Source organism: Lynx rufus, unplaced genomic scaffold (genome assembly GCF_022079265.1).
Source record: "Lynx rufus isolate CCGP_SWC_20201006 ecotype Redwood Valley unplaced genomic scaffold, mLynRuf1.p SCAF_9, whole genome shotgun sequence".
Taxonomy (NCBI): domain Eukaryota; kingdom Metazoa; phylum Chordata; class Mammalia; order Carnivora; family Felidae; genus Lynx; species Lynx rufus.
Genome location: NW_025814897.1, coordinates 114,090,019 through 114,114,352, shown reverse-complemented (window position 1 = coordinate 114,114,352; position 24,334 = coordinate 114,090,019). Strand labels below are relative to the sequence as shown.

Genomic DNA, 24,334 nt, shown 5'->3' with positions numbered 1-24,334 from the left:
TGAAGTCAGGTTCTTGAGTTTTTTGCTGTTGAGTCGTGTGGGTTCCTTGTCTGGTTTAGATGTTAACCCCTTATTGGATGTGTGGTTTGCAGATGTTAGCTCCCATTCCCAAGGTTGCCCGTTCATCTCATTGCTGGTTTCCTTGGCCACGCGGAAGCTTTTTAGTTTGATGCGGTCCTGTTCGTTTATTTTGGCTTTTATTGCCTTTGCCTTTGGTCTCAGATCCAAAAAATCATCTCCAAGACCGATGTCAAGGAGCTCACTCGCTGTGTTTTGTTCTAGGGGTTTTACGGCTTCACGTTGCACACTCACATCTTTAATCCATCCTGAGTTGATTTTTGTGTGTGGTGTGAGATAGGGGTCCAGTGTCATTGTTCTGCACATGGCTGTCCTGTGTCCCCAGCACCGTTTGTTGAAGAGACGGTTCTTTCCCTCTTGTGTGTTCTTGACGCCTTTGTGACAAATTAATTAACCATAGGCGTGGATTGATTTCTGGGCTCTCTGTTCTGTCCATCTCTGTGTCTGTTTTTACGGCAGCACCAAACTGCTCTGCTCACCTGAAGTTTTGTCTCAGAGTCTGAAGTCAGGAAGCGTGATGTCTCCAGCTTTGGGGTCTGTGGTGGTTCCACGCACCGTTGAGGATCGTTTTTTCTGTTTCTGTGAAAAATGACATTGGGATTTTGGCAGGGATTCCGTTAACTCTGTAGATCGCTTTGGGGAGCATGGCCATTTTAACGATATCAATTCCTCCAACCCATGAGTGTGGGACGTCTTTCTAGTTATTTCTCTTTAATTTCTTTCACCAATGTCTTCTACTTCTCAGTGCACGGCTCTCTTACCTCCTTGCTTAAAAGTATTCCTAAGTATTTTATTCTTTTCTTTCTGATGTTTATTTTTGAGAGCGAGAGAGACAGACAGAGCACGAGTCGGGGAGAGGGAGACACAGAATCCGAAGCAGGCTCCAGGCCCTGAGCTGTCAGCACAGGGCACGATGCGGGGCTCGAACCCATGAACTGTGAGATCGTGACCTGAGCATAAGTCGGATGTTTAACTGACTGCGCCACCCAGGTGCCCCTCTATTCTTTTATTTTTAAAAAATATTTATTTATTTTGAGAAAGAGAGAGAGTATGAGCAAGGAAGGGGCAGAGAGAGAGGGAGAGAGAGAACCCCAAGCAGGCTCCACACTGTCAGCACAGAGCCTGACATGGGGCTCGAACTCACCAATCGTGAGGTCGTGACCTGAGCCGAAACCAAGAGTCAGATGCTTAAGAGACTAAACCACCCCGGTGTCCTGGGATTATCTTCTTGATTTCTTGTTCTGGTACGTCATTATTCGTGTGTAGAGACATAGCTGGGTTTTGTATGTTAGTTTTATATCCTGCGACTTGACTGAATTTGTTTAACAGTTGTTTGGTGGGGTCTAGGGTTTTCTGCCCCTCATATCATGTTGTTGCAAATGGAAACAGTTTTACTGCCTCTGGTTTGGATGCCTTTTATTTTTCTTGCCTAATTGCTCAGGCTGGGACTTCTAGTCCCATGTGGAATATGAGTGGTGTGGGTGGGCATCGTTGCCCTGCTCCTGATCTTAGAGGAAAAGCGTTTAGCTGTTCACCATTCAGGAGGATGTCAGCTCTGGGCTCGTCCTATGTGGCCTTTATGATGTTGGAGTACGTTCCCTCCATACCCGATTTGTTGAGAGTCTTTACCATGAAAGGATCTGTCTGTGAGTTTTGTCAGATGCTTTCTCTGCATCTGTAGAGCTGATTGTTAACTTTATCCTGCATTTTTAAAAAAATTTTTTAACGTTTATTTATTATTGAGAGACAGAGCATGAGCAGGGGAGGGGCAGAGAGAGAGGGAGACACAGAATCTGAAGCAGGTTCCAGGCTCTGAGCTGGCAGCACAGAGCCTGACACGGGGCTGGATCCCATGAACCGTGAGATCATGACCCGAGCCGAAGTCTGATGCTTAACTCACTGAGCCACCCAGGCACACGTTTTGTTAATGTGGTGCATCACGTGCACTGATTTAGGGATGTCGAGCCATCCTTGCATCCCTGGAATAAACCCCACTTGCTCATGGCGTGCGACCGCTTTTGTGTATGGTTGAACTTCGTTTGCTGACGTTCTGTTGAAGGTTTTTGCATCTGTGTTCATCAGGGATGCTGGCCCGTGACTCTCCTCCTTCCTTGTAATGTCCTTGTCTGGTGTTGGTGTCAGAGTAATGCTGACCTCAGGGAACCAGGGTGCGAGAGTTCCCTCCTCTTCTGTTTTCCTGGAAGGGTTCAAGAAGGATTGGCGTTAGCTCTTGAAACGTTTGGTGAATTCCCCAGGGAAGCCATCTGGCCCTGGGCGTTTCTTTGGGAAATTTTTGATTACGGCTTCAATCTCCTTACTCGTAACTGGTCCGTCCAGATTTTGTTGCCTGACGATTCAGTCTTGGTGGATTGCGGTTCCCAGGAACTCATCCATTTCTTGTGACCCTTTGGACTTCTGTGTAATTAGTTATTATGTCTCCTCTTTATTTATGCTTTTATTTATTTGAGTGCTTTTTCCCTTTCTCTTGGTGAGTTTGGCAAAAGGTTTGTCTGTCTTGGATGTCTTCCCCCAGAGCCCAGGTCTGAGTTTTCTTCCTCTTTGTTTTATCATTTCAGACTGTGTTTCATTTCTCCCTGCTGCAATCTTGGTCACTTCCTTCCTTCTGTTCACACCAGGCGTAGTTCTTTTTTCAGTTCCTTGAGTGTAAAGTGGGTTCTTTTTAATGTCGATGTTTCTCAGGACAGACTTTTCCCTCTGCACTGATTTTGCTGCATCTTGTAAGGTGTGGTGTGTTGGGTATCCATTTTCTTTTTTTTTTTTTAACATTTATTTATTTTTGAGACAGAGACAGAGCATGAATCTCTTGAGACAGAGACCCTCTGACAGAGGGTCAGAGAGAGGGAGACACAGAATCCGAAGCAGGCTCCAGGCTCTGAGCTGTCAGCACAGAGCCCGACGCGGGGCTCGAACTTATGGACCGCGAGATCATGACCTGAGCCGAAGTCGGACGCTCAACCAACTGAGCCACCCTGGTGCCCCGGGTCTCCATTTTCACCGGTCTCAAGGCCTTTTGTTTTAATTCCCGCCCTGATTGCTTCTTGGCCCACGGTTGTCCAAGAGCGTGTGGTTTAATCAACACGCACACGTGTGAATTTCACAGTGTTCTTCCTGTAACGGATTTCTAATTTCGTACCACTGTGGTCAGAAAAGATGTGTGGTATGATTTCAGCCTTCTCACGCTTAGGAAGACTTGTTTTGTGGCCCAGCATGCGACCCGTCCTGGAGCGTGTCCCCCGTGCGCTCGAGAAGAGCGCACACGTGTCCCGCTGCTGCTGGTGGGGACGTCGTGTGTGTGCCTGTGGGTCCGCCTGGGCTCCCGTGTGGTTTGCATCCAGTGTTTCCTCACCGACTGTCTATCGGGACGATTTGCCCATTGTTACGAGCGGGGGATTGAGTTCTGGGCTGTGATTGCATAGCATACGCATCCGTCTCCTTTCAGATCTGTTTGCGTTTGCCTAATGTATCTAGGTGCTTCTGTGTGGGGTGCGTAAATATCTGCCGGTGGGGTGCGTAAATATCTTACGTTCTCTTGTGAGTTGGCCCTTTGATGGCCTTCTTTATAGCTTAATGCAACCTTGGGCTTGAAGCCTATCCTGCCCGATGTGAGTCCGGCTGCCCCTGCCCTCTCGTGGCTTCCGTTTGCACGGGCTTTACCTCTCCATCCCTGCACCTTCAGTCTACGTGTGTCCTCACGGCCGAAGTGCGTCTGTTGCGGGCAGCGCAGAGTTGGATCGTGCCAACTTTAAATTAGGTGGTGGCGGTGTTGACTTGAGGAGCTCGAGGATTTATTTACGTGTACCCTCTCCCGGTCTAGGCGGTGCCTTTCCACTTTACTGTTGATGTCTTTGGCTGCACAGAAATTTTTCATTTTCACGCGGTCCAACTGATCTATTTTTGCTTTTCTTTCCTATACTTTTGGGGTCACGTCCGAGAAATCACTCCCAAGCCCAGTGGCAGAAAGCTTTTCCCTTATGCCTTCTTCTAAGGGTTTTCAGTGTAGGGTCCTACGTACGGGCCTAAGTTCATCCTGAGTTGATTTTAGCGTCTGGTGCAAGGTTAGGGCCTAGCTTCGTTCTTCTGTGTGTGAACGTCCAGTTTTCCCTGCACCCTTTGTTGGAAAGACCGTGGACACTCGTTTGTGACCGTGTATCCTGGAAATCACCCTGTCTCCGCTCATCCACACCTTCCGCGTTGTCTGTCACGGCTGCCTGGGACCTCGCTGTGCGACGCGCCCGCGGCTCCTTTACGGGCGTTTAGGTCGTTTCCGATGTTTGGCGACTGCGGACGCCGTTGCGGTGAATAACCTCGTAAGCTCATATTTTTGCAATGTCGGAGGTGTGTTTTCGGGGAGATGCCTGGAAGCAGGGTGCTGGGGGGCAGAATAAGCAGGTCATGTTGTGAGGCACGACGACCAAGTGTCCCTGCAGAGAGCCTGGGCCCCGTGCACCCCCAGCCACAGACGAGAGGAGAGTGCCAGCTTACTCATGGGGTGTTTTCACACTCTTGTTTCTGGCCAGCCTGATAGCTTTGTGGTTTTTTAACGATTCTTTTAATTTGTTATTTTTTTATTTTTTAGATAGAGAGAGCATGAGCAGGGTAGGGGCAGAGAGAGAGAGAGAGAGAGAGAGAGAGAGACCAAAGCAAATTCCACATTTAGTGCAGAGCCCGACGCGGGGCTCAAATCCGTGAACCATGTGATCGTGACCTGAGCCAAAGTCAAGAGTCAGATGCTCAACCGACTGAGCGACCCAGGTGCCTCTGATGGCTTTGTTTTCATCTGCGTTTCTATGATTATAATTATGCTTTGGACATTTTTCATACGCCTGGAGGTCACGTGAGTGTGTATTTTTGGATTCGTGTCTTTTTCAAATTTTTTTCTATTGAGTTTTTGGTCCTTGGTCTCTTAATTTTTTTTTAAGCTTATTTATTTATTTTGAGAGTGAGCGAGTGAGCATGAGTGGGAGAGGGGCAGAGAGAGCCTCCCAAGCAGGCTCTGAGCACTGTCGGCATAGAATCCGATGGGGCCTCGAACCCACGAACCGTGACCTGAGCTGAAACCAAAAGTCGGACACTCAACTGGCTGAGCCTCCCAGGCGCCCCGGTCTCTTCATTTTTAAGTCCTTTATATTCGGGGAACATTAGTCCTTTGTGGCCCGTGTTGGGGATTTCTTCTCTCAGTTGGCCATTTGTCTTCTGCCTTTGTTTCTGGTGCTTTCGGTCAGGAAGAAAGCTTCAGGTCCGCCGGTCCTGCGTTCCGTTGCCGCTGGTTCGTGAGTCGCGGTGGAGAGCCGTTTCCCCACGCCGCGTGCAAGAGCGGTTCACCGTGTGTTCTTCTAGAAGATGGGGGCTTCGTCCCCTGCATGCCACGCCGTGTCCACGTGGAGTTAGCGTGTGCGATCTAAGGTCACCTTTTTCCGGTGGCCGTCCAGGGCCCTTCCTTAGCCGTCCGGCCTGCTCACCGGCCCTCTGGCCTCTGGGAGCAGCGGGGGCAGGGAGACCAGAAGGCTGACGCTGGGAAGGGCTGGGGGCCACTTGGCTCAGATTGGGATGAGAGCGAGAAGGGAAGGGTCTACCACCGAAGCTAGGAGTGTTTTCCGGGAGAGGGGACAGTGGGGGCAGGACCCGAAGCTTTGCCTCAGCACCTGGGCACGTGGGGTCTGTTTCTGAGTCGGGGAAGGCGCCGGGGTCAGGCGGGGACGCGGAGCCCCGTGTGGGATGTGTCCTGTTGCAGGCCTTTGCCGGGCAGCCGGGTAGGAGGTCAGGGAGCTGGTGGGAGCTCAGGGGAGGGCCTGGCTGGGCTCCTGGGTCTGGATAGGTGACAGGGGAGCAGGGGCCAGATGGCACCTCAGGTGACAGTGAGGAAGGGGGAGCCCAGGAGGGCGGGTGCCCTGACAGCAAGGTGAGTGGGTGCAGAAAAACAGGGCAAAGCACCCGGGGGTCCTAAAGGGTCTCGGACCGGCCTTCGGGGGCCCCGGAGGCCTGGCTGCCCCTGGGAGCCGCCCTAACGCCACGTCCTCCCCGAAAGCCTGTGGATCCTGATTGAGCGTCCGGGGGTGGTGAGACCCAGGGATTGGGGTTCCCACCTGGCTCCAAGCTGGGACCCCGGGGACTGGCCTCACGGGGCCAGGGGGGCCCTTGGAGCAGAAGCTGCGGGGGACACGGCCCTTCTGAGTTCTGCCCCTGCCCCATCCTCCGCCGTCCCCCCCAACCTGTGATGACCTCGGTGACCGCCCTGGCTTCTGTGACAGCAGCTCACTGGACAGGAGGGACAGGCAGGAGCTGTCAGATTAGCGCTGCTTTTCTCCTGGCTCACCGGGCCTGAGTGTTTAATTCACGCCGCCTCCGCACCAGTGTGCCCCAGGACGTGGGGGTTGGGCCGGGCCCGCAGACCCTGTCCCTGCCCCCGTGGGCGCTGGATCACACCAAGCAGAGAAGCAGGCAGGTGTGCATCACCGGGCACCTGCGTGTGGTTTGTGTGAGGCACTTGCCTGAACAGTCCAGGAAGGCTTCCCGGAGGAGGTGTCGCTCAGGGTGAAATCGAAGCTTCCAGATCACTGCAACACCCGCCCTGTAAGGGGGGCCCCGGGGAAAGAGCCGGTCTGCGTGACGAGGAAGGAGTGTGGCACACGGCACAGATTAGGGAACAGCAGACATCTAATGGTTTTTATCTGCTGATTCACGAGACAGAGAATTTCAGGCTTTGACGTCCTGCAACATGTCGTGAGAGGTGGCTGTGCGGCAGACGGGATGCCAGGGCCCACATACCTGGCAAGCCCTGCCCCCCCCCCCCCCCCCCCCCCCGTCCGAGGCCTGCAGGGGCTCTCTGCTCTGTTGTGACGGGTTTCTGGAAGGCTGGTCGGCGCAGCGTGGGGCGTGCTCAGTGTCCCGGGGAGAAGTCTGTCCGCGGGCAGAGGTCGGGGGAGGCAGGGCAGCGGCGGGCTGAGGTCTGGGCCGGCGGCTCAGAGGATGTGCAGGCTATTCTGGGCGGCAGGCAGGAAGCGGCCGTGCTCCGGGCGGCTGCGGAGAGGTGGGAGCCAGCTGTGGGCATCTCCGGTGCCCACGTCGGTGCTCCGTCCCAGCTGGCTCTTCCCTTCCTCTGCTTTGTTCCCTCCTCGGCCACGGCCGGGAGACAGTCCCCGGACTGAGAGGGAAGAGGGGCTCTCGGGGGGGACGGTCGGGGGGCGGCCCCGTTTGGGGCATGCCCGCAGAGGTGAGCAGCTCCCACCGCGTCTGTCTGAACGTGTCCCGGCATGGCCTGTTCCCTGGTGTTCAGAGGCTCCTGGCGTTTTCCTCCTGCTTCCGGTTGCTGCGCAAGAGAGCAGAGCACGGCTGCCGTCACCCCACCCTCCCCCCCATCCTTCCAGTCAGGGTCTCTGGGGCCCCGGCCAGGTGCTCAGCTGGCAAATAGCTAATGCCAGCCCAGAGCCTGTGCCCACTGATCCTGGGAGGCCTGGCACAGCTCGATGCCTCTTCCACTCCTGAGCCAGGCCTTCCCCTGAGCGCCTGTCACAGGTGGCCCTCCCGGGCCTTCCCTGACCCTCCTGTTCTGGCCTCAGGCCTTCCAAACTTTGCCTCAGGGCCTTTGCATGACAGTCCTCTCCCAGGCCTAGCTGCATGTCCCCAGCTCCTAGAGCAGCCCCCCCCACCCCCCAGCCCCAGCACTGTGACGGCCCCTTTCTGTCTCCTTGGGGTGGCTGTCACTGTTCCCTTTGATTTGTAGATTTGTTTTCTAGGTTATTGTCTCTTTTTCCCAAGCCTGCCTCACTCCTGGAAGCTGGCCTGGTGCCAGGCGCGCAGACCGGGCTTTCCGTCGGGGCCGGGATCGGGGCGGGGAGGGCGGGAGGCCCCGCCGGGCCGTGCAGGCAGGACAAGGAGGGTGCATTTGTGTTGAGCCCCTGGGGAACCACAGGAGGGCTTCCTGGGGGCGCCGGCTGGCACCAGAGGATTCCTGCCCCTGAAACTCCAGAGGGACCAGAGTGGCCTTGCGGGCCCGGGCGTCCTCCGTGGTCAGCCTCCACGTGGCAGGGACCTGGCTCAGCCAAGTCCCACTCACTCCTCGGCCTGGGGACTCGCCCTCCGTGGCCGGTGGCTGGGGAGGGTGACGGAGGAACGTGTCTCTTGTCCCCCAGCCTTGGCCAGCGGGCTCTTTCCGGGGGCCGGGGATGCTGACACAGAAATAAAGCTGCTGTTTGCATCCGGCCGTTGAGTAACCCACGCCCGACGGTGAGAGAGGAACGCCAAGGCCCCCGACCCGCCCGCCGCACAGCTGGCCGCCTCCCCCCTCCGTGCTGGGAGCGGCTCCCGCCTCGGCGAGGGCGGGACCCGGTGGACAGTGCCACGATGCCCGGCCCGCGGGGCATGGGGGCACCTTGACCGCGTGCGGGGCGTGGGCCCCCATCTGCGTGGGGCCCTTCTGACGCCCAGGAGCCCGGCGCCGTGCGCTCGCTGGCGGGGCGGGGGCGGGGGCGGGAGGAAGTCTGAGGCCAGCTGGACAAAGAGGAAGCGGGCACTGCCCGGAGGTCACACCCCCCGCGAGGCCGGCTCCGGAGGGCGAGACCTCATCTCGTCCGGGGAGGCGGCGGGAGGCACCCTGCCACGCGCCTCACCCCTGCCCCTCGCGGCTGGGCCCTGGGTGGTTGCCGGGTGACACGGGACTCGTGTCCCCCTTGCTGAGCCCACGCGGGGCCCCTGCCCCTGGGACAGGAGCAGCTGAGGGGCTGGAGGTGCGGCCGGCCGTGCCGCCCCCCTGCCCCTGCCGTGCCCAGGGCCCCGGGCACACGCTCACCCTCCGGGCCCGCCTGCTGCAGCGTCCCCTGGGGCCAGCCTGGAGGGCCGGGCCGGGCCCACGACAGGCGGGGGGTGGGCTCTGTGAACGGCGCGCCCCGGACCCTCGGATGCGGTGTGGACGCCATCCCCCGAGCGATGGGCTGGGGCCCTGTGCTGGGGAGGGCACGGGGTGGGCTCAGGACCGCGGCTGTCGGTCAGGGGGCCCGCGGTCCTCGGTGACCACCTGTTCCCACCGTGCCTTGGCCGGGGGTGCGGACGCCGGCCGGGCAGATGTGTCCGCAGCAGGGAGGTCCCCATGATGGGCAGTCAGGGAAACCGCGTCTGTCTCCCACCCCCAACCTCCCTGCCCCTGAATCCCTGCTTCCCCCCTACCACGCGTCCCCGCCTCGCGCCCCCTCCCCCTGCGTCCCTGCCTCCCCTCCACACACATCCCTGCCTCACCCCATCAACTTCCCGGTCTCCCCCACCCCACCACCTTCCTGCTGAACTCACCCCGCATCCTTGCCTCACCCCCCCATGCCTGCCTCACCCCCCCATGCCTACCTCACCCCCCTCGTCCCCGCCTCCCACAGGCTTCTGGGCGCTCTGTAGGAGAGCTTGCGCGCAGCCTTGCCCGACCGGTCTCTCTCCCGGGGCCTGGGGCTGGGCCATGCCCGGGTCCCCGGGGGTGCCCTCTGGGGTCCGGCCCGTTCCTCCCCGGCACCTCCCACACCACAGCGGCAGGCTGGCGAGGCGCTGTGCCCGGCTGAGAGCTTCGTGTGGGGGCAGGGCCGCCCGGGGAGGCCCGGGTGAAGGGCCCCATTCAGGAGGCCCGCCCCGGGCTGTGTGGGCCGGGCTCCCGCTCCCCATGGGCAGTCCTGTCTTGTTTTGTCAGCAGAGGCTTTCCTGCTCTGCAGGTGCAGGGGACGGGCCCCCCTGGGGGCCTCTCGGGGAAGGAGGAGGCTGTGGCCGGGCTCCAGGGCCCTCACCCTGCTCCCTCCCTGAAGCGGGGTCGCCCTGGCCCTGCCCACCCCCGGGCCTTCTGAGGAGTCAGCGTCCTGTCCTGTCCGGGGAACCTGGGCCGCGGGCGGGTCCCGCGGGACGGGAGGACTCCGGGGGACCCTGCCCACCAGGCCAGGGCCTCCCCGGTGCCAGCCGACTGGGATTAGGGGGACCCCAAAGGGCGTGCGGGTGGGGTGTGCGCTGAGGCCAGTGGGCGTGTGGGCGTCCCGTGTCTGTGGGGTGGGGGGGGTGGGGGTCACGCAGCTGGCCGTCTCTGGCCTCGAGGGATCGGGTGGGCCAGCCCAGGGGTTGGGTGGGCCCCACCTTGGGTTACAGGCTGCCCACGAGGGCTTTCCGGCCTCTCGGAGGACCTCTGTCTCTAAGACACGGGGTCAGGGCTTTGGGGAGGGCGGGGAAGGAGGGTGGGGGGCTTGGCCCCGAGGACAGTATGGGTGACCCCTCAAGAGCTGCCCTTGGACTACTGGGGTCTGGGCTGGGGGGCCAGGGCTGGAGGGTGAAGCATGACACGGGGTCGTTCCGGCCCTGTGCGCGGTGAGCTGGCCCGTCCCCGGCACATGGTGCCCCTCTACGGAGAGGGGCCCCTGGGCCGTTCCCCGTGAAGGGATTTCGCTGTGTGGTCTGGGCCGGCCTGACCTCGCTGGGCCTGATTCCTCCTCTAGAGAAGCAGGGCCCGCTGGGATTCTCTCCCAGACCCCGCGTTCAGGCCTTTCACAGGACGGAGCCACGGCCCCAGAGGGAGCGCGGGGCTACCCCCTCCCCCGCACTGCCTTTGCTCCTTTTGGGGGAACCCCAGGCTTCGGCATTTCTAAGCCTCTGTTTTCCCACCTGAGAGATGAGCGTCCTAATACCTAACTCGCTGCCTCAGTCGGGGGTCCAGGAAACACTCTGGTGTCGTTGATGGAGCCGGGTCGGCCGCACAGGAACCCCCCGGCTCTGACCGCTGTCCTTCTCATCAGTGACCGTAGGCTGCTGCCCCCTGCCGGGTCACCCCCTGGTGTCTGCACGACGGACGAGGGGCCTCGTTCTGGCAAGGTTCCTGGTCTGCGCCTGCCGGGTCACCCTCTGGTGTCCACATGACCAATGAGGGCCTCGGCCCGGAGAGGTTCCTGGACTGCACGGGCCCAGGCGGGAAGGCAGGGCCCTTCTGAGGGGCGGACGGTGGTGCCAGCTGCAGACAGGACCTGGCAGTGAGTGAGGGCATCCACCCACCCTCTCCTCAAAGTGCCGGGCAGCTCCTCGGAGCCACAGAGCCCTGGTGGTCTGGGACCGCTCCCCAGGGCGTGGCCCAGGTGCCCCGGCCCGAGGCCCCCCTGTCGGATTCAGGGGTCCGCAGGCATCTGTTTCGGAAGAGACAGCGAATCCTGGGGGGCCTTCTCCAGGACCCGGAATCTGGGGCCGCTTCCTGGCCTCACCCTGCCCGCTTTCTGGATTCTTTACTGTCTCCCTGGGGGTCGTGTTCTCCTCTGGCCTGGCACCTGCCGCTCCCTACCTCTGCCAGGACCAGGTCCCTGCCTCGGAGAAGCCCTCCCCGATCACCCCTTCCAAGGGGAATGAGAGAGGGAGGGGTTTCGGGGAGAAAGGGGTGCCCGGCTGGAAGGAAGCCCCACCTGCCCACGTCAAGTCCAGCGAGGTCCCTGCCCCCCGGGGAGTGTGTGCCCGGCCAGCTGATGCGAAAGGAGGGCAGTGCCCCGGCCCCTTGGCGACACCTGGGAAAGCCTCCTTCCCCTTCAGGGTCTGCTGGTGGTTCTTGACTCCCTTGTGAGGCCGGGCAGCATCCCCCTGCACCCCCACGGTCCCGGCTCCTGGGGCTCAGGCCGACAGGGTACAGGCCAATCTGATGGCAGTCATGGCCCAGGAAACCCTTTACTGAGTATGTGCAGGGGGCATCCTTGATGCGTCCCTTCCCTACTTCCCAGTGGGGAAACTGAGGCTCAGGTCACACGTGGCTGTTTCCGCGGGCCCCGCGTGTCCCCTGGAGCGGGACCAAAGCCTCCACAGTGTGGTTGGAGGTTCCTTCATCTGGAAACGAAATTACAGCAAGAAAGACTTAGGCTGGACACAAGGAGGGACTTCCCCAGCAGGAAGGAGCCTGGGAATCCCATGCCCTCCTGGCAACGGTGGGGTCGTGTTGACCTGGCCGTCCGAAGCCCTAGGATCAACGTCCCTCCTTCTGCCCCACCTTTCTGTTTCTTGAACCTGGGCTGAGGCATCCTGGGAGTCCTGGGCACGGCCTCGACTGCTGGAAGGAGGGCAGGGCCCCTTACGCGCTCGCTCTGGGGTGCCATCGTCCGCACGCTGCCCCAGGCCAGCGCCCCTCATTGCCCTTCTCGCCCCAGATGGGAGGAGGGGAGGTCCCCCCTGCCCTGGGAGGCCTGCAGGGGCTGGCCGTCCCCAGGCCAAGGACCTCCCGAGACAGGGGGTGGCTGGGGTGCAGAGTGGGCACAGGTGAGTCCAGGATGAGACCCCTCCCTGGGGAAGATGGTGAGTGAGCTCATGGGAGCAGACGCGGCCCCTGTGGGTGAGCTCGCTTGGGTTTACTCTCCCCACACCTTCTAAATAGGTGCTGAGAGGGGCTTCTTATCAGGGCGCCTGGGGGGCTCAGTCGGTTGAGCGTCTGACTTCGGCTGGGGTCATGATCTCGCGGTTCGTGGGTTCGAGCCCCGCGCGGGGCTCTGTGCTGACAGCTCGGAGTCTGGAGCCCGCGTCAGATTCTGTGTCTCCCTCGCTCTCTGCCCCTCCCCCGCTCGTGCTCTGTCTCTCTGTTTCAAAAATGAATAAACAGTTAAAAAAAAAAAAAAAAAAAAGGTTTAAAGAGGGGTTTCCATCACAGGCCGGCCAGGCTCAGTGCCTGTGCCTCCCTGGGCCCCGGACGGCCCTCCCGCCCCGCGGGTGGCTGACTCAGGTGGGTGTCCAGGGCTGAGCGCCTCCCAGCTCCCCACCTACCCCGTGCCGTGTGCCCGGTGTGGCTGCGGCGACGGCTGTGACTTACCATCCGGGGTCTGTCCTCCCTCTGCCCGGGCCACACGCAGCTCCCGGAAGGTGGACTGAGGAGGGCCTAGGGTTCCCACCGCTGGCTGACCCCTGAGGCTGGGTGGAAGGAGGCCTGCGCTGGAGTCCTGTTCTCGCTGGCTTTGGTGCTGTGTGACTGTGGGCCATTTCTTGCCCTCTCTGAGCTTCCCTCCTCCTGTGATGAGAGATAGCCCTGCTTCTCAGGCTTCCCGTGAGGACTGGAGTGGACAGGAGGAAGCAGGCTTTATGCAGCTCATGGCCGCCCGCCCTCCATGCTGGGGCCTCAGACCCACCGGGCACTTGGGGGGCTGCTGGGGGGGCCTGACAGGGGAGAGGATATGGGTCTCAGCTCCGTGGGTGGGTGTCCCTGTTGTCTGATGGGCGCCGGCCCGGGGCTGGAGGCTCCCAGCTCAGTCACCCGCGGCCCGACGTTGGGACGTGCCTGCCGTGTGCCCTGGTCGTGTACGTGCCTCCGAGTCACGCGTGCACACGCACGCACACCGGGGAGACCCCTGAGCAGCCCCTCTAGGGCCCCCCGAAGGCTTTGGAATGACAGCTTGGGTGGCACGGTTAAGCTCACAGCCAGAGTCTCTGCCCCCAAGCCACCCCCAGTCGGCGTGGCCCTTCACGGGGTGACAGTGGGAGACCCCATGCCCCCCTCGCACACTCGAGGTCTCTGCGCTGCGGCGGGTGTGGGCAGCGAAGGGACATGAGCACAGCCGTCGGCTCGGGTCCTCACGGCCCCGCGGGGCCGTCCGGACACACGGCCGGTGTAGGGGCAGCTGGGTCTCCCACCATCACCACCTCCGGGGGTGCAGCGGCGTGTCTGGGGGTCGGCCAAGATAGGCCTGGAGTGCCTCCGGCCAGGGAGCCCCGTTTCTGTACCTGGTGGTCGGGGTTCTGAGCGGGGCCAGCAGGGTGAGTAGCCCCTCTTCGTCCCCATCTCAAGGGGGACAGATTCTCTGTCCTTGTGGCACGGAGCTGTCATGGGCCTTCCCAGAAGAGCGCGACCCCATCCCTGGGCTCCAGGTGTCCCCGTGTGCCTGTGACGTCCCTGTTTCGGGGAGAGGCCGGGAGGAGAGGGTGCGGGCCGAACCCCAGCCTGCCACTGCCTGCGCGGTGGCTTTGCCGAGCCTCCGCGGGCACCAGGAATAGCGGGCACGGGGCAGTGCCTCGTCCGGCTCTGAGAAGGCCGGGGGGCTGGCAGCATGGGTGCTGGGCTGGCCTGGTGTCTCCTGTGGTCCCCGGGGGCGGCCCTCCCTGCCGCCTCGGGACCCTTGCCCCGCAACTCCTGCCCACGTGCGCGTCCAGCAGCTGGGGCGGCCCTGCCTGCTCCGGGCTCATGCCAGAGCCACCCCCTGCCCACCCCCAGGCCCCTCCGTGCCTGGCACCGTTGACATGCAGGCTGGGTGTGTGGAGAGCTGCCTCCGTGCGGCGCCCTGGTCCACCGGGGGGCCCTGTAGGGCCCTGCTGAGCCTGTGGGGGTGGGGCAAGGAGGGACGGAATGGAGCACGAGGACCTCACGTCTTGACACACCCTGGAGGCCTGCGTGGAGGAGGCGGCCCTGAGAATTCTGTTCACTGAGCCCCTGACCTGAACCTAAAGCTGCGTTCGGTCGGTTCAACAGACGCTTGTGTGCCTTCAGATGGGGCCCCGCCTGGGGAGGCAGGGGGCGGTCAGTGCTGTGATGGGGGTGCGGCAGGGGCCGCGGGCCCGGCGGGGGTGTCTGGAGGCCTCCCTGCAGGGGAGCTCAGGCCTGTGGGGCAGGGGGTGGCCCAGGAAGATGGGCCTGGAGTTCAGGCTTCATCTGGAGGGTCTTCAGTTGGGAGGGGGCTGGCAGGTTTGCATCTCCCCAGGGCCCTCGGCTCCCCAGCGGGGACTGAACCGCTGAGGTGGGGAGACCGGCGGGGGCTGGGCTGCGGGTTCTGGCCGCGGTGACCCCGGGCCGGTGCCGCGTGCATAGGCGCCCTGTGAGGGCCCGGCTGGAACGCGAGGTGGGAGGGTCCATGCGTCTGGGGTCCCCAGCGATGGGGACACAGGTTTTAATCTTCTGGTAAGCTTCTTGCCTGGGGGTCTGGAGTCTGGGCAGTGGGGCCTTTGGGGAGACGATGACCCAGGAGCCACACCTCCGCGGGCCCAGCCGCCTGTCGTGCGGTCCTTGGGGTTGTGGGTCGAGTCCCCGGGGCAAACCTTTTAAGGAGACGAGCCTCCGGACAGTCCCTGGTGGCAGGGTCGGGGCCGTGTGGGGGTGCGGGGAGGCGTGGCTGCGTGCTGGCGCACGTTGGGGTGTGGCAGCCAGCGGGCGGGGGCGGGGGGGACACAGGCAGGGCTGCCCGGGTGTCCCTGGGGGGCTGGGCGGGAGGGAGGGACTCAGTCTCCCCTGGGGGCTGTCCTCTGCCCCTCCTGCTCATTTGTCTCCCGGACCTGAGGGGGTCGTACGGTGCAGCGTGCCCGAGGGGGACCCCGAGGAGACGTGTCCACGTCCCGACCCGGGACCCGAGAACGTGACCTCACGTGGAGAGAGGGCCTTCGCGGGCGCAGTTCGGTAACAAAAAAGGAAAAGACGAAAAGGAAGTATTTCGAATTATGTTTTAAAAACCGCTACCAGTGTTTGTACCCAGTACGAATGCCAGTTTTTAGAAACTCACGGAGGTTTCGTAGTCATTATCCTCACGAGTAACTTGTTGGCCTGGCAAACGGCCATTACGAGTGCAGGGGCCGAGCTGGGGGCCCTCACAGATGTCCGGTCCCTTGGAGCATAAGGATGAGACCTCACACAGAAGCACCTTTGCAGGTGGGACGGAGCTCAGTGTCCTGAGAGGCCGTGGCCATCCCGCGTGCCTGGGCGGGCCCTGCACGCGGTGACGGGCGTCCTCACGCACGACAAACTAACAGCAGGGGCCACGCGACCGCACAGCCACCAGCCCAGGGCGATGCCTGGGGCCCCAGAAGCCGGGAAAGGATACGGCCCCCCTCACCCCACCCCTCCCTGCCCAGGGTGAGCCCCCACCACGGCTGAGCTGCGTCCGCGCACAATGTGGCATTCCTGCCCCGGGGTCTGTGGCTGCCATATGCCCCAGTGGGGGGTTCAGTCTTGGCCTGAAGCCGGGGCTGGGGGGGATCCTGGGGTCGGCCAGCTTGGGCTCACGGTCGCTGTGGCCTTTGACGTGCTCCTGCTGGCTCATAGCCTCGGGGGTCCCATCAGTGGCTGTGACTCCCCTCCGGGATGTCCAGGGCGTCCCGGGGCGGAGGGCCAGCTCCACAGCCTGGAAGCCCTTGGAGGGCCCGTTGAACCGCGCCCCAAGGCCTGCCTCCTCACGTGGGATGACGGGTCACCTTCCGCGCGGGGTTTAGAGGGAACAGTGCCACGCAAGGGCTGGGCCCACAAGGGGACCCGGGGCACAGCCATGCAGGACCGGAGGCCGCCGCCGTAGGAGTCCGATGTCGGGTGGGTGTCGTGGCCCGGGGCGCCGAGCTCATCGGCTCCACGGCAGGGCACCTGCCCTCGTGTGTTCCAGGGCCTTTGGAACCTTCCAGGGCGACTTTTATACAAACTGAAGCCTCTCTGATACGATTTGGGGTTTAAAACGTCAGCACCTAATCTGTTGAATCACACGTTCAAAACCCCGTCTGGCCCCGGGCTGGAGGTCCCTTGACGAGCCCTTGGTTTATCTGCCTGGAAGGTCCTGTCCTGGCGGGGGCGGGGGGGGGGGGGTCCGGACCCCTGTCGTGCCTCACCGCCAGCCTTTGTTAGGCTCCCTCCGTCAGCTGCTGCCCACGAACGTCATTCCCTTTCCTTTTTGAAAATTGTGGTAAAATACACACAAAATTTATCATCTTAACCGTGTCAGGTACACAGCTCAGGGACATGACGCACATTCCATCTCCAGAACTTTCCGTCTTCCCAAACAGAAACTCTGTCCCTGTGAAACACGGACCCCCACGCCCCCCCCCCCAGCCCCGGCGCCCGTGCTCTGCTCTCTGTGGTCTACCGCTATGTTTCAGCCTCCCCGAATTCTAGCTTAGACCCCAGGGTAAGCCCGACGGCCACGCTCTTTGGTGTTGGGGCTCCGAGGGCTCCGGGAACAGCCCGTGCTTTCTGCACGAGTGTGGTCCGCGTGAACGATTCTGACCTTCACCGGAAGCATCCCAGGGTGGAAAGGTGCCTCGGGGTGGGCTGGAGAGACCTCGCCGTGGGTTCACAGCGCCTCCCGGGAGTCTGGGCACACCCCCGACTCAGCTCCCCGCCTGCGTCCTGCCCCCGCGCCCTGGAGTGCCCTCCCGCTGTCTTGGACGGCGGCCCTGGCACGCCGCCCGCATTCTTCCGTGTTCCCAGGGCACCTGGCCGCCGCAGGTACAGGGATGATGACCGATAAGATTCAGGACGTCCCTGGTGCTTGCGGTCCCGGCCCCTGGCCAGCGGCACAAGCAGGGCACTGTCCCTCGGGGCCGACGTGGCCTCGGGGGGCCGGCGCCTCTTCTGTACCCCGCCCTGCTCCCGCACCCTGACCCAGAAAACGGGTCAGATCCCTTCTCTTCCTGGTCCTCGTGTCCCAGCTCTCGGGACGCATAGGCGGCGGGCTGGGCCGGAGCCGTGGTCTCAGCCCCGTGGAGGCAGGAGGTCCTGAGCCCCCCGAGGGCAGGGACCCCGCCTCAGCGTCTCTGGGGCCCGCAGGCCCACCCGGGACAGGACAGAGTAGACACGAAGCACACTGTGTGTGTCACGACACCTGACTGACCGTTTAGCTTTCAGGACGCAGCGGGGCTGGGGAAGCACGACACTTGGGGGGGCGTCCCCCGTCCCCCCGCCCTCGGTGGAGAACCCCCGGTGGCCGTCCCAGGAGGGGCTCCTCAGGCGGGCTCCCACCCCCCGGCCCAGTCTCCGCCGCAGCTCTGTCTGCACAGGGGCTTCCCCGTGACCTCTGCCCAGGAGCTCGGGGGTGAGCCCCTCCTGACGTCCCCTCCTGGGGGCCGGCGGGGTCCGTGCGCAGATGGGACTTGGCCCCAGTCGTCCTTCCGTGCCCGTGGGCCTCCCATGGTGGACGCTTCACATAAACGGAGTCACGCGATACGTGGTCTGTAAGCGTGGCTTCTCAACGCCCGTGTTTCGGGGTCTGTCCCGCTGTAGCGGGGGCCCGGGCCTCGTCCTTTACGGCCGGCTGACCGCGCCCCGCTCCGTGCGCCTGGTCCCCGGCCGGTGGGCCTCGGGCTGGGTGGCACTTGGAGTTCTGAGACGGGGGGAGGGAAGGGGCGTGGCCCACTGGGCGGGGGGTGGTGGGCAGCCCCTCCGGTCCCCGGGCCTGGGCTTGTGTCTGGGGGGAGCGAGCGGGCGGGCTGGCCGCGGAGCTGACCGCCGTGTCTTCCCGCCCTGCAGCTTCCTCATCGTCCTGGTCTGCCTCATCTTCAGCGTGCTGTCCACCATCGAGCAGTACGTCGCCCTGGCCACAGGGACCCTCTTCTGGATGGTACGTAGCCGCGCGAGGGGCTGGACCGCTGCCCCAGCCGCCGGGGCTCCGGTCTGCCGGGTGAGCGGGCCGTGGCATGGAGTGAGCTGCCCTGGGCCTCTCCCGCCCGCACGGTGACCCCGGACCGATGTCCTTCCCACCCTGCCAGCCAGCAGCCGGGGACCGGAGGCGTAGAGACCCCCACGCTTGCCGGGAAGACCGCCGTCAGGCTGGGACTGGTGGTCCGGGAGGGCTTCCTGGAGGAGGGGGCTCCGAGCTGGGCTGGAAAAGGAGGACAGGAGGACCTGTCCGCACGGCTCGCCAAGCCTGCCCGGTGGCCTGGGTGGGGGGGGGGTGACTCCTGACCTGGGTTGAGGCCGGTACGCCGACCCCGTGGGGGTCTCGCCCCACCCCGCGCCTCTGGCCACCTGCTTGGCCCCGTCCACGGACCTGTGTCTTCCCGCCCTGCCTCGAGGTGCCGTTTTCATGGTAAACCAGAGCCCGGGGGCGCGTAGACTCTTGTGGAGGCTCTGCTGCTCTGTCCCCCTGGTCCGACTTCTCCCCCAGGGCCGCGCAGCTTCCGTGACTGTGTGCCGAGGTCTGTCCTATCTCACGACGTAGCGTCCGCGCGGCCGACCGTCCTCGCTCGTGTGGTCTTCCCAGCGACCTCTGCCGCCCAGCTGCCTAGCGTTTGGAGAAGTCTGGGGGCAGCTGGGGGACGAGCGTGGGGAGACTGTCCTCGGTCTGGTCTGGTGAGGTCTCCCGTCCACGACCGTCGCGCACCCGTCTGCCGAGCGCACAGGTTCGCGATGGGGGCTTCCGACCGCGGCGGTGACGGCTGTCCCTGGTGACGGCGACAGTGGTCATTGTCGGCTACCGTCACAGACGGGTGCTCGGACCGCACAGGGCACAGCCGCCTCCTCCTCCGTGTTTCCTGGAGGTCGTGCTCGCTCGCGGCCCCCTTGTACGTACGAAAGCTGTTGGTGGCGCTCTGTCTGGACGTGGGGTCGCGGCCGGCAGAGGCGTGTGTGGCTCGCGGGGCCCAGCGGGGGTCGGCGTGGGGGCCGTCGCGGCTGCCGGGCCCCCGGCCTTGCGGGCTGGGCGCGCTCCCGGGGCTTCTCGTGAGGAAGGTGCCGGCCTCGGGCTGGCGGGTGGTGGGTCTTCTCTTGGCCGGCGGCATTCTCCGAGTCTGACGTGAGGGTGTCGACTGCGGGCAGCTCTCTCCCGCGTCCGTGGAGATGGTCGCACCGTGGAACCGCTCGCTGGCCCAGCATATCGCTTTCATCGTCCTGATAGGCTACGCTTTCTCGTGTAAAAGCAGGGACGTGCTCACCGTCCAAAAGCAGGATGGTGACGCTGACAGCCTTTGGGTGACAGAACTCTCCCCCGGTCCTGGGCGCCCACGGGAGCAGCCGAAGGTGCCGGCCTGGCCCGTGCCGAGGCCCTGGGGGCTGCAGCCCGGAGAAGGTTCCTCCTGCACCCGGGCAGTGTGTCAGCCGCCACTGTCCTGGCGAGGAATGTCCCCGAAGCCCTGCACCAGTGGCCCCGATACAGGCTGGGGAGGGGGTCCACCTCCTCTGCAGGTGAGACATGGGTGATGCTTCTCACCTGCACCTGCTTCCCAGGGTGGGGACCGTCCTTCCCGCTGGGTGGCCTCAGGTCCCAGCGGCCAGCAGCTGGGGAAAAGCAGGGAGCGTGGGACATGTCTCTGTGTTTGAGGGTATCACATGATGAGTCCTGGGCCGCACGGAGCACGTCCGAGTGTCCTGGGGCGGCCGCAGCAAAGTCACCCAGACGTGTGGCTTAAACAGCATTTATCCCCCACGGCCCAGAGCCCGGAAGTCGGAGATGAGGGGCCGGGGTGGTCTCTTCAGCGAGGACCCCCTTCCCCCTTGCAAGCGTGCCCTCTCTGTGTCCTCACGCGGGGGGTGGGGGCTCTCTGGCGTCTCTTCTTACAAGGACACTGACCTTACAGAACCAGGGCCTCATCCCAGTTACCTCAGTTTACCCAATTGTCTCCTTAACGAGCCCATCTCCAAATGTAGTCACATTCCAAGGTGATTGGGGGTTGGGGCTCCCACGTGTGAACTTGGGGGGCAAACAGTTCGGCCCATGAAGCCCCCCGAGTGGCTTGGGGTGGTCACTCTGGTACCGGGAGCTTGGCTCTTGGGTTTTGAGAGGCCCCGATGACATCTGGAGTCTGGGTGGGCGGAAGGCACGCCGGGTGTCCCTGCACGCAGCGGGCTGTGTGAACTGGGGGCCCTGAGTTCAGGTGGCGACTTGCCCCGTCCTCGAGAGCTCAGGCAGGGCCTCCAGGCGCAGCTGGGGGCGGGGGCGGGGGGACAGGACGGAGGCTGCCGAAGCTGCCAGGCCCTGCCGACCGGGACCCTGGCAGTCATGGCCGGCACCCCGATGTGTCACTGGGACCCCAGGCCCTGCGCTGTCCGTGGAAACCAGACCCACGGACGACGGCCCCAGGGTGGGGGCAGCCCCTGGCAACCTCAGGCCCTGTGTGGTCTGGCCTCCACTCTCCTCTTGCCCAGGAACACCTCCCTGCCAGACAAGGCTTGTCCCGTTCGGAGCACATAGTTCATTCCATGGCACAGGGCTGCTCAGAGCATCCCACCTGCCCCCCCAGCAGCCCCTCCAGAATCCCACCTGCCCCCCCCCAGCATCCCGGCAGCCCCTCCAGAATCCCACCTGTCCCCCAGCATCCCGGCTGCCCGCCACCATCTCGGCTGCCCCCCAGCATCCCGGCAGCCCCTCCAGAATCCCACCTGCCCCCCCCCCCGCATCCCGGCAGCCCCCCCATCTCCATTTCTCCTGGGCATCTCCTCTGCCTGCCCGCCCTCAGTCACAGCATCTTTGAGGCCCGCGTGCCACCTGGTGGCCGTTGTGTGAACTGCATGCGCAATGCCCCGGCTGCGGACGGGGGCTCAGCAGGGGCTGGGAAGGGGGAGGCTTGAGGGTACTCCTTCCTGCGGGGCCCCAGGTCGGGTGTGTCAGCGAGCAGCCGCCCTGCCCCCAAGCGGAGAGCCCACTCCCACTGCGTCCCGCCTTCCCTCCACCCGTTTGAAGGCAGAGACCCCTGCGGCCTCCCTTGTCCCCCACCCTCTCGTGTCCGCTGCCTCCTGCCACCCTCGTGTCCCAGCAGGGGCCCTCTCCGCACGCAGCCTTCTCTGGGGTGGGCGGGGCCTTCTAAAACAAGCCTCACCGTTCCCAAAGCTCCCTGTTGCATTTAGGAGAAACCTGGCCCCTCTGTCTGGGCCTCCAAAGTGCCACACATTCAGGCCCTCTCCCCCTGCCTCCACTTCACTCTCTCCCTCTACCCCAGTGCGCTGTGTGCTGACCCTCGGACTCTCCCCACTGCTGCCTCGGGGCCTTTGCACACGCTCTGCTCTTGGCCTGCTATTTCTCTGGCATGCCACATGACCGGCTTCTTGTCCAGCTTTGGGCCTCAGGCTGGCTGTCACTCTTCCTGAACCTGCCACCTGGGGGTTCCCTGCTCCTCTCTCCTGGCGCACCTGCTTTTTCCCAGCAGTCTGAGCGTGCCAGGGGATCTGCGGGTGGGTTTGCAGCTTTCCGTCATTGTGCACTGCCTGAGGGCAGGGGTCCGGTGTTGGTACTCTCCCACATGCCCGGCATGGTGCTCCCAGAATTTGGACATCCCTCCTTTGAGCCCCCCCCACAGGACACCCGCAAGTGGCCGTGTGGTCCTGGGCCTCAGCACCCCCCCCCTCGTCCCCCGCCCCCACTGGTGGAATAGAGGGGGTGGTCAGGGCAGCTTCAGACTTAGTCCGCTGGTGGCCTTGCTGGGTTTCCAAGGACGTCCCGGCTCTGTGGCCGAATGCAGCCGGATTGCTTCGGGCCGGGGGGGGGGGGGGGGGGGGGATTGAGCTGGCTGTGTCCGGCTGCCACTGGAGAGCCCTGACCACGGGGGGTGGCGGGCACCGGAGATATACCAGGGAACGAGGCAGGCCGGTCCCAGCCTCCAGGGACGGATAGGAGTCGTGTCCCTGGCGGGGCCGGGAAGGAGGGGCACGGTGAAGCGGGGCCGGGTGGGATGTGTCCGCACAGGTGCCGAGGGCTTCTCCAGGGAGGGGGCCCTCTGAGAAGGGCAGGGGAGACCAACAGGTACTGGGGGCTGGGACAGGCAGGGACCCCCGCCCCCGCAGCCTACAGCCGCCGGGCCCCTGCGGGCGGGAGGACGGGAGGGGGACTTCCTGGGGAGGCGGCAGTCGGCAGGGGTGAGGTCGGAGCTGACCCCGGCCCGGGCCGAGGAAGAGCCCCCTGACGGGCGGGGGGGAGTGGGCCTGAGCGGTGGTGGAGGACAGAGGGCGGGGCCGCGGGCCACCAGGTGGCGCTGTCGTCCGCGAAATGCGGGCACCGCTGGCCGGGGCCCAGAGTGCGAGCGGGAGCCAGACCGCAGGCGAGAGCCCAGGAGGGGCCGAGCGTGGGCTCCGTGCGAGGGGCCCGGCGACCCGCGCGCCGCGGACACGGTGGAAAAAAGCCCCCCGAAGCTGGGCTTTCCCAGGGAGCCCATTTGCCCCCGTCCCCTTTCCCAAGCCTGGCGTTGGGAGGCCGAGCTGTTATCTCGGCGGAGCGAGGAAGCCCCAGGGCGGCCTCCGGGGGATTAAGCGTTCTGCTGAAGCAGGCATATTCGAGGGCCTGCAAAAGCCATTTGGGGAGGGATCTCGGCGCTGCGGGTCCGGCCCCGGGGCCGTGAGCGGGCACACGTGCGACCCGAGCCCCGCCGGCCGCTTCCCGGGGAGGGGCCCTTCCCGCCACGGCGCGGGCACGCGTGTGCGCGCGCCCTGTCCGTTGCACGCGCGGAGCGCGCGGCGCCCCTGCGTGTCCGCCCGCGTGAGCGCGCTGTCCGCCCGCGTCCCCGTGCGGCCGTGAACGTGACCGTGAACTGGCCCCAGGCCTGTCGGTGGCCCTTTGTTTCTGCCTCTGCTGCGGGGGCAGAGCCCCCCCGCCCTGGGCAGTGAGAGCCCGGGCCCAGGTGAGGGGCCGGGTTTGGGTTTTGCGTCTTCTCGACTCGCACACAAAGAGAGGCCCTCAAAGGCCCGGCACAAACAGCGGGTTCCGTGCCTTCTGGCGCTGAGCATACCAGGGGATTGTCCCGCGATGCTGTGGTTAGAAACCCCGTGAGCCGCGGCCCGAAGGCCTGGGGGATGAGGTCATCGCTCGCGGCTTCCTCCCTTGCTGCCGGAGGCTCCCTCAGCCCCGCCGCCGCGGTGACCCAGCCCTCCTGCCAGCTGGCTGGCCCCCCTGGGGTTCCTGCTTCCCCGCGGCGCAGCGCGACACCCTCCTGCTCTCCCGGCCTCGCGTTGCGAGCTGCAGCGCGAGGCCCCCCGGGACCGTGGGCGCCCTCGACGGCCGTCCGTGGGTCCCCGTTTCTCGGAACGAGGTCCGGGTTCTGTTCCCGGTCCCGCGGCCCCTGCAGACCTGCGCGTTTCCAGCTTTCGCGCTCCACGCCCTTCAGATGCCAGGGAAGACGGCTGGGCTAACTTCAGGGCCGGCGGCTCCCGTGGTCGGGAGCCCGCTGTGCGAACGCTCTCTGCCGTGCCCTTTGCTCGCACGGAGGGGACGCAGCTCCCGGAGCCTAAGTCGCTTGTGGCCAAGGTTTTGCACCAAGAAACCCCGAGGTCTCGTTCGCTCCGGGCAGTCTCCTCCTGGGAGGGCCCTTCCTGCTCAGGCCTCACGTCTCTGCTTGGTGAACTCCTACACATGCGACAAAGCCCCACTTCACAGTTGCCTCCGGGGCCCCTTTCTGCTAGCCCTGTGGCGTCACCTGCTTCGTCCACTGGAGCCCAGGGTGCCCTGGGCAGACCGCATCTCCCTGCTTCACAGCCTTGAGCTCACGTGTCCCCCTTTCCCCAGCAGGGCTCGCATGCAGATAGGTGTGGGCTCTCGGGGACAGGACACGGGCTTCACGTCTGCACCCTGTGGGCCCTGCCTGAGAGCGGCCGGTGCCCAAGTGCAGGGCA

General features: G+C 63.8%; 1 protein-coding gene across 8 annotated transcripts in view; it reads left to right on the top strand.

Moving 5' to 3' along the window:
- The window catches only part of KCNQ1 (potassium voltage-gated channel subfamily Q member 1), a 322,108-nt gene that overhangs the window by 26,654 nt on the left and 271,120 nt on the right, over positions 1-24,334 (top strand). For all 8 annotated transcript variants that reach the window (XM_047070497.1, XM_047070503.1, XM_047070498.1 and 5 more), the window contains exon 2: positions 18,272-18,362. In XM_047070497.1, the coding sequence (XP_046926453.1) occupies positions 18,272-18,362 (91 nt within the window). The remainder of the gene's footprint in view (positions 1-18,271; positions 18,363-24,334) is intronic.